General features: G+C 35.7%; 1 protein-coding gene across 3 annotated transcripts; it reads right to left on the reverse strand.

Moving 5' to 3' along the window:
- Nucleotides 1-3,743: 3,743 nt before the first annotated feature.
- On the reverse strand, nucleotides 3,744-8,981 carry LOC306847308 (small integral membrane protein 13-like). Of its 3 annotated transcripts, none has more exons than XR_013782146.1 (4): nucleotides 8,781-8,981; nucleotides 7,947-8,036; nucleotides 4,346-6,136; nucleotides 3,744-4,118 (listed from the first exon to the last, which is right to left on the reverse strand). XR_013782146.1 is itself a non-coding variant. In XM_079381186.1 (4 exons), the coding sequence occupies exons 2-3, from the start codon at nucleotides 8,020-8,022 to the stop codon at nucleotides 5,952-5,954; spliced, it is 261 nt and encodes an 86-aa protein (XP_079237312.1). In that variant the 5' UTR covers nucleotides 8,023-8,036; nucleotides 8,781-8,978; the 3' UTR covers nucleotides 4,411-5,104; nucleotides 5,928-5,951. The 3 variants fall into 3 exon arrangements, 2 of the variants coding, with proteins under 2 accessions (XP_079237312.1, XP_079237311.1); XM_079381186.1 differs by lacking the exon at nucleotides 3,744-4,118 and having other exon boundaries at nucleotides 4,411-5,104; nucleotides 5,928-6,136; nucleotides 8,781-8,978; XM_079381185.1 differs by lacking the exon at nucleotides 3,744-4,118 and having other exon boundaries at nucleotides 4,704-6,136; nucleotides 8,777-8,808.
- Between the last annotated feature and the right edge of the window lie 391 nt (nucleotides 8,982-9,372).

Consider the following 9,372-nt stretch of genomic DNA (forward strand, 5'->3'; position numbering starts at 1 on the left):
AAGGGTTAAAACTTCATATTTATTATTTAATCACTTAGGATCATCATTTATTCTGAACTAAAAGACCTCCAAAACATCTTCAAACACCACATAAATCATCTTGAAATCAAATGTTGTACGTCGTTGGTCATTCTTTTGTGCTTCTAGAACATGTTAGGCTTGGTAACGAATGTTAACAAGCTTGCTGGGAACCAAGGAACTCGCAAATCTCCGTAAAAGCATCAGCATCACTGACTGGCATTTACACGTAATTAACGCTTTAAACATTTTCCGCATTCAGGACTTAAGTTCTCCTCGGGGAAACAAAGAGAAAGCCTTTTGAAAAAAACTTTCATTAAACATGGTGAGAGAGCGGTAAATTCTTCCCATCACTCTCTCCAGACCCTTTCCTAGTGATTTATCTTACTCTTATAATGGCATCAGGGGGAGTTCTGCGGTCTTGGATGTGTCTCGAGTTGGATCTGCACTGAATTAAAGAGCCTGAGGAGGGACGGATGAGTCCAGTCACTGCTTCATGGCTCACACTAAAGTCAACCAACCATATTCTCCTCTTCAAGTGAACTTAATGGAAACATATTTCATTCAGTATTCAGGAAGCTCAAAAAGCACAAGCATCATTTGCAAATTGCATAATCCAAAATGTGAAAACAGAAAAACAAATTAGTACATTTTGAGTTCATATTGACTTTAAAACTCTCTTGCAGTGTCAATTTGACCCAGACTCACTTTTCAATCTGCTTAAAATACTGGTTAACTATTTTTTTCTTAATTATTTCTCATTTAGGGTCATGAATGTGCATGCAAAGTTGACACATGGAAAATCTTTACAAACTGTAACCATTTTTGTGTCGGTTTTCAAGTAATTTGCCAAAAATCAACACTTTGAAAAACACTAAAGAGTGGAAAAAAAAGCAAAAACTTGTTAAACACTAAAATATGAAAGACTCAAAGTTTACTCAACATTGAGACTCGTCTTCTGAATCACTCAAGAAAAATTCACAGTTTCTTTATCTAATTGAGTTTCACAGTCACAAAATCTGTCAAAGGTTATTTTTTGGTTGTTTTTGTTTTTTAGCTCAATTACTAGACAGTTGCAGAACTGAAAAGAAGTGTGGAAAACCCCATTTAACCCTCCCAAGGGTTGAAGAATCAGACATAATAAAAGACAAAGGAAGTACAAAAATAAATACTACTACTATTAACACTAGCACAGAAAAATAAATACATAAATCACGTAAAACAAATAATAATAATATATATATATATATTTTAATAAAAAAGTCAGAACAGCTCATTTTAAATGCATATGTAAGTCAGATTAACCCCTAACATAGTAGAAATATCCTTAAAAATAGATGGCAGTTATTAATGTTTTTTCACGTTTTATATATTTAGTCACTGACAAGCTATAATAGAGTCTTTGGGGTATTATTAAAGTAGAATTATTTTGGCAAATTAAACGGAAACCAATTTTGGGACATCTTAACCCCTAGAGTTGTGCCTAGTTTCTGAACACACCAGGATGTAATAACATTTTTCTATTTAGATGTTTACAATTACATACAAATACAAAAAGTAGCCTACACAATATAGGAGTCTGCGGTACCAAGATGCAAATATGCAAGTATACCTACTTTTCCATGTCCAGTATTCTAGTATAGATGTGAATTAGTGCTGTCAGATTAATCGCATCCAAAATAAAAGTTGTTTGTTTACATTATATGTGCGCGCTGTGTATATTTATTATGTATAAATACAAACACATGCATGTATATATTTCTGAAAAATGTTGTTTATATATTAAATATATTTATATGATATAAAATATAAGAATATAAATGTATATGCATGTAAATATTTCCAAAATATATGCTATGTGAGTGTATCTATACATAATAAATATACATAGTACACACAAACAAAAACGATTAATCGCGGTGGGGGGGTTTGGTAGAGAGAGCAGCGCTGGCGACCACAACCATTTCCTGTGAAGTATTCTAAGGCCTCAAAATTACAGCTTCTGTGCATGGCAAAGCCTCTCTTACCTCTTTTATTTCGTAAATGCTGCATATATTTCAATAGATTTTAAAACGTTGTGGACAGACAAAGGGGTAGGCACCTCGCTTTAAAAATATATTCTGACAGTTTATGCATAAGTGCTTGACATCTTGCGTTTCTGGTCAAACACTGCTGGCAAAGTTTTTCTGAGCTCTTTCATTACATTTACCCAGCGTATATTTTATATTTTTACCATGTTTTAAAACAATATGGAGAGTTTTTTTTTTTTTTGCCTTAAAGGGGTCATCGGATGCAAAATTCACTTTTCAAGTTGTTTGAACATAAAAGTGTGTGTACACATCCATCCTATAATGATAGAAATCCACCCAGTGTTTTTTTTTTTTTAACTCCCTATTTTAAAATCCCCTTTCTCAAATCAGGCTGTCCTGAGATTCCTGTCAGAATGATGTAGTTCTGTACAGGCCACTCCCACGATAGTTGATTGACAAGACGTCGTACCTTAGACCTGCCCTGAGTGAGCTGAGAGCTGTCCGCCTCCAGTGCAGGGGAAGACAAGATGTCTCCAATTAACCAATTGAAGTGTTTAGTTGTTGGATGTAATAATGAATATAGCAGTCGTCCTTTACTCCCGACATCTGAGCTGCTGAAGATGCAGAGGATTAACGTTACTTTGAAGTGAATGCGCCAATCCCCGATCTTAAATGTTCGCCCGAATCATTCGTGATCCAGCTTTATCTACAGAAGAAGTGAGTATAAAGGTTGTGAATCTTTGCAAATCGCCTTTCCTAATAATGTGCTAGTTTCGCGGCTGAAGTTTAGTATGCTCCATAGATATATATACCTATGCCTCGTTATTGACTGTTTCTATGGGCTGCGATATGTAAGCCACCCGCCATCTTTGGAACGGTTTGCGAATCTTTGAGCGCATTGACTGTGTGCGTCTACAACAGCAAGTTATACGCTTGTATATCTTTGAATATTCATTGATTATTATGGTGAATGAGAGATGGCTATCTGGAGCGGTCGAATAGGGAATCTACACATATCTATGGTCTGCTCGTCACTCCACAGAAGAGAGGGGCGGAGTCAGCAGAGCTCAATAGGATATGAAGAGACATGGACTAGGACAGCGCGCTGATTTTGACAGGTTTAAAAAGGTGTTTTTTACACTACCATTGAGAATGTTTTACCAAAGTATGTTATAGACTTTTCATTAAGACCCTAAAGAATCATATCAACTTGTGTAAAATGGGCATCCGATGACCCCTTTAGATATTTGGCACCAAAATTGCAATTATAATTATTCAAACATATTAATTAAATAATACCACCCAAGCAATCTCTATTAATATTTAGGCCTAAATAAAATACCCTGTACAGTAATCACAAACGACTCTGATCGGTCCATTATGATCAGCGCTGAGAAAAGTAACACACATGACGTGACAACTATGTTTATCTGTCTCTTCAGTAGCTGTGTGTATATTATTTTATACCTGAGAAATTACAGTAATAAAAGTTAATAACGATACAAAACGTTAGTCTTAAAGTAGGAAAATGTAGACTCAACGTCAGGGGCAACTCCCGGGCCTCTGAGCCATTTCATAAGCAGATGCAAGTGCACAAAAGAGTGCTATTGCATTTCTTAATAACAGTTAATGTGATATTCAATTATTTTATGAACATATCACGCCTTCAGGCTATCTAGTGGACTTTTTTTTTTTGTAGTGCAGCAAATGTATTTCAGCTGAACTTTTCATGTTTATATTTACTGAAGCAAGAGCACAATATTAAGTTACACTGCAGACTCAAAAGTTTTATTATTAATTTGAAGTTCTAATCTAGACGCATTATTATTATTAGAACGGTTGAAAAAGTTCACACCTTGAGGCCCTTCAGTATTATTTTATTTGCATTTTATTGCCACCTTGTGGATATTTTCAGTAGTGCAGCTAAATCTTTCTGATGCAGAAAATGTGATCAGAGTGCTTTTGCATTTAATAATAATATTAATAATGCGATTGACGTAAAGTTGTTACCATTTTTAAAATGGCAAAAGTAGGACTTACTAATACTAAAATAGGGTTTAGGCAAACCTACTTATGTTACGGGGAATATATACTACTTATACTACTACTTACATGGCTGCCCACTGCTCCGGGTGTGTGTTCACGGTGTGTGTGTGCGTGTGTGTGTGTGTGTGTGTGTGTGTGTGTGTGCATTTGTTCACTACTCACTGCTGTGTGTGTGCACTTGGATGGGTTAAACGCAGAGCACCAATTTCGAGTATGGGTCACCATACTTGACAATACGTCACGACTTTTACTTTAATATATGCAGTATTCATTTGAGTTTTTTTTCCTCTTTAAGACTGATAAAACCACTCAGTTTAAATTATAAACTAGAAGCCAATTTAATTTTGGGGTGGGGGCAATTACATTTTTGGAAAACACTTGACAACTTTAGGCTCTAGTCTACGGTGTTATTGTATTCGCATTTTTACTGACATCCACTGGACATATTTTGTACTACAGCAAAATCACTACAGTCGCACCAGGTAAATTCATGTGGCCAACAAATTGCTTATAAAATACAAACCCAGGTGTTTTATGAGTAAATACAATACCTGAGAAAAGAACGGGCTTTTAAATTACAGCAATAAGCCTCCTGAGACGGTCAGAGTTAAGTTTTAAAATTTATGATTAAAACATGCAATACAAATGTGCACTGAAGTCAGAGTTCACATAACTTAAGTGTTTTATGAAATACATTTATTATGAAGGGAAAACATCTACGGTCATAAAAGGGACTGAAAAAAAGAAAAAGAACATGTAACAAAACTTTGACCGTCTACACTGGTGATAACGGCATTTCTTCAGAAGCTGACCTGTGGACAGTTTCACACACAGGCAGAGTCAGCTGACCTGAGGTCTGTGCAGCATTTCTAGCTCTAATGCTTCTCTAAAGCTGGGAACAGCAGGAGTATCCGAGATCCAGTCGCTCAAACAGGACGACTTCAACCCAAGCCAGAGGCACAAGGATGTGGAGCAGAGGCGACCGATGGCAGCCATCATAAAGCACTATGCTGTGTTGGGAGCAAAGGAAATTTTACAAAAACATTCTAATGTGCCTATTCTTAACATTGCTAGGGTGTGCAGTCCTGTCAAAATGTTTGTTTACTTTGTGACAAATAAAGAAGCTTTCATTGCACTTGGACAAATTTGTATGGAAGTCTGTTTCTGTCACGAGAAAAAAAAAAAAAAAAATCCAATTAAAATGCAATTGTGACCAACTTCACAATTTTTTTTTCTCAAAAAAAAATTAACTGTTCAAAAAAAATTCTGGAAAAAAAAAAAAAAATTCTTCCACACAACAGTAAATTTACAATTGTGTCCGTTTCTGCCATGGAATTAAAAAAAATTAAAATAAAAAAGTCAGAATTGTAAGATATAAACTCAGAATTATGAGAGGTTTCTCTCTCAATTCTGTTTTCCCATCAGTCGTGAGTACCTTTTTTTTTTCGTGGTGGAAACGGCTTCCATACATGTCAGAACCAGTGTGGTGTCAGTGTGGATAGAGCTGCTGTTAGCTCACAAAAACACTGGACGTTTGGTCATCAGCTTGTTTTTTTGTGAGCTTGAGTCAACCGATTGGTTAAACGGTAACAAATACATCGATACGCTCACGTAAATATACTATACATCCGGAGTGGAGGGTAGCAGTGTGTTAGTCGGGACATGAATGTGTGGCTGAGCCGGTTCATACACCAAACCGTGCATTCAGACGGGCTGCGAACACGTAACCATGATGAGTAGATGTGAAGGAGAGCACAGTGACTGATGCAGGTCCGTTACACATGAAATGACCTCACGTCCAGCCTAAAACGGCATAACGGTTATGACGGTGACCTGGAGGAGATCTGGCTCAGGGCTCTATGTAGTGTTGTCAGGAGGGACGATCCTTTGGCGAACGCTTTTGGGTCTGTGGCGGGGCGTCGGGGGCGAGCTGAGTTCACTCTCGGACGGCTCGGTTTCAGCCTGAGGAGAACCGGTGTCTCCAACCAACTCCCGCAGGAACTTAAACTTAGACAGGAAGAGCTGCCACACCACGTACCACCCTACAAACAGGACACAAAGACACTTTCAACATCTGGCTGTCAGAAGTACACTGGAACTAGGAGAGAGATGATATGCCTTTGCATTTCTATCTCAAATTTGACTCTGGTTCAGACTGAAGCATTTGCATTAACTATATGATAACGCACAGATTCAGCTGCTATTTGCTAAATTAAGTGAACTAATGCACTTCAGATGCCTGACAAATTTGATTTACATTTCATTTTGCTGATAAATGTTTAGCCGTTTGTAGTCAGCAGTTAAAAGTTGTGTTAATCCAACCAAGCTTAATGTTACAAACTTCAAGGTTCTGCATTGTGACCCAACTATGTAATATCAAAATTTCTCACAAAAAAATAAATACTAAAAATGTAAAATTTGTAACATATACATCTAATGAGAATCAAATGTAAAATTATCTGAATGCATTATAGTAATAAGAATTTAGTGGGAAAATGTCAAAATTCTCTCAATATTAATTTTATGTAAAATACAATATATGACAATTGTTTTCCCTTTCATTATTGGGTAAAATATGAAAATTATTCAAATAAGAATGAAAAATAGAATCAACTGTAAAACATATGGAACATTGTGGTAATAAGACTTTACTAGAAAAATAATAAAGGTCAATGAAAAATATCCTAATATCATAAAATCATCTTTTTCTTTGGAAAGAAATATGAATAATATGTAATCTGGATGCATTATGGCAATGAGAATTTGATGTGAAAGTCAAATTTTTCTCAACATTAATTTTATGCAAAATATAATTCTTTTTTTTCCCTCTTCGATTATTTAGGTATGAAAAAAGAAATCTTAAAATATGAATTCATACAAATAAAAATGTAAAATCTGTATGCGTTATGGTAATGACAATGTGTCATGCAAATAACATCAGAATTTAAAATATTCATTTTCTTTATGCAAAATAAAATTATCAAATTGTCTTTTGATTTTGGGATACAATGAAATAATTAAAATGAGAATTTGTAAATTTAAACGTTTACAAATGCATTTTTAAAATCAAAAGTTGCATTTTTTACCAGTAGTTAATGCATCATGTGCAAACAATTATATTTTTTATAAGATTAACAAATGAAAAAAAAAAAAAAAAAAAAAAAAACATTTTTAGCTTTTGCATTCATTTATTGGTAAAATATAACCTAGGCTCATTTTTGGTAGATTTTATGTTATTTCATAACATATTCTGAAAAAGCATCTTCCTCATGACTAGCAATACACTCAAGTGTTCAGTGCAGTGACCTACAAAAGATCTGATCCAAGCCTGCGTCTGACATGACAACTTCTCAAGTGACATACTGGCCATTGTACACTTATGTAACAGCTGAGATGTTTCTACAGTCCAGAAAACCATTTTACTGCTCCTGTGCCCTTAACAGATGTGAGTCAGTCAGAGAGACCTCGACTAAAGTCAACACTCAACTCTCAGTGAACTCTGGAAATGAGACGTCTGTTACTGACAGTCAGCAAATCTGCTCTATTTTTGTGGTGCTTGACTGAACCGGCCACATTCTCACACACGAGCCCATAATTCAAGGCTGTGAAGTCACTGTAGAGAAATCCTGTAACTGAAGGTGTGGCTTTTCCCTCAGAAATGTGACATGGTTCATCGCCATCAGATCACAGAGAACCATTGTGACAGAACCATGCAATTCCTTGAATTTCTAGTTTAAGTTAAGCTACAGTGACCCCAAAAGTATTCAGACAAATAGAGTCACACTTAAAAATGGCATTGCATTAGATGAAGGATTGCAGGATCCTTTTTCAGGGTGTTTGGAAGCTACTTACCGAAGAGCATGAAGAGGAGGGCACATATCAGCGTGGCCACAAACACCAACACGGTCAAACCAACACTCTGCCACATCCTCCTCTTCTTTCCTAATAAACAAACACACCTTCACATCTGCTATATAAGCTCACCATGTTTAATCTCACAATCCCTTCAGGACCCACATGAATTATGTCTGACATCATATCAGTATACACGATTTGCATGCCCAATACATTACATCTGGTAAAGATTTAAAATGCATAATCATAGGATCAAATATATCTGCTCAGAATTGTATGTACCTTATCAGAATATGCAACCTATTGATATTAATGTATAGTGTATTACTGTAACTATTGTAAATCATAAACTACGTCCTATTCATTTTTTTTACAATTCAGCATTAACTAAAACATAAGTTACTGCATTTACACAAACGCATCCACAAGCATAAATTACTGTTTTGTTATATTTTAGTGTAATCATTTAACAAAAATCATCTTAAATTTTTTGCAAGGTGAATGTAAAATGCAAATCATACACAGTATATTTATACGTTAAGTCATACTATAAAAAGCTACAATGTAACAATGCAATCAATGTACCATGGTATTACTATGTTTTAGACAGTACTATATTACAGGTATGGTATCAAATGGTAATACTATGATACTTTGAACTATACCATGATAGTTGTTATAATAAAAAAGTGTAGAAATCCCAGATATTATGATCTTCTGAACTCATAAATCTTTTTGCACGTGTGATATCAGTATTGTACTAATACGCAGAGCAGTCTGGGTCTAACGTGAGTCATGCAGACGGAAGTGTTTGTTTATGTTCAGACTTACAGACGGTCACGCTTCAGTCTTCACGCCGAATCCCGCGGGGACGGAGGCCGGTAACGCATGTCATGGAGAGTCTCAAATGTTCTCTATCTACATTATTGCGCCATTTACAGAGAAAAGAGAAGAACGAGAAAACGACGAACTCGAGCCTCAACAACACAATCAATCTGACGATGACCCGGAAGCGCTCGTACTTACCATTCCGCCGCGTGGACTTGTGGGTACTGTAGTGTCGTGTACTTTGATTTAACCAACTCTTTTTTTGTGTGTATTTGCATCAACTAGATTGGAGTGTGAAGCAGCATTAATAAGAAATTAATATAGAAAGAGAAAAAAAAAAAATCATGCAATGTAATAATTCATGGTCAGTGTCTCTTCTTGTTTTTTGTAGGTGTCTGCCCTTTGTTTCCCTGTTCCACGTTTTTATACATTCATGAATTCATAAATTTGTCCTTTTATCTCTGCTTTTCCTTGTGTTATTTAAATTTGAGTGTCTATATATTTCACTGCATGTTTGGCCCGATTGTCCAGTTTTTCATTGCCTTGTACTCCCTGTGCAGTGGAGGTACCCAGAAATGTCAGACCTAGCATTATA

Source organism: Barbus barbus (genome assembly GCF_936440315.1).
Source record: "Barbus barbus genome assembly, chromosome: 27".
NCBI classification, from domain to species: Eukaryota; Metazoa; Chordata; class Actinopteri; order Cypriniformes; family Cyprinidae; genus Barbus; species Barbus barbus.

Bases quoted from the DNA above. Each gene is read 5' to 3' on its own strand.
- LOC306847308 (XM_079381186.1), bottom strand. From the start codon at position 8,022: ATGTGGCAGAGTGTTGGTTTGACCGTGTTGGTGTTTGTGGCCACGCTG. The intron at 6,137-7,946 runs GTAAGTAGCTTC...TCCTGTTTGTAG, and splicing joins CCTCCTCTTCATGCTCTTCG to GGTGGTACGTGGTGTGGCAG.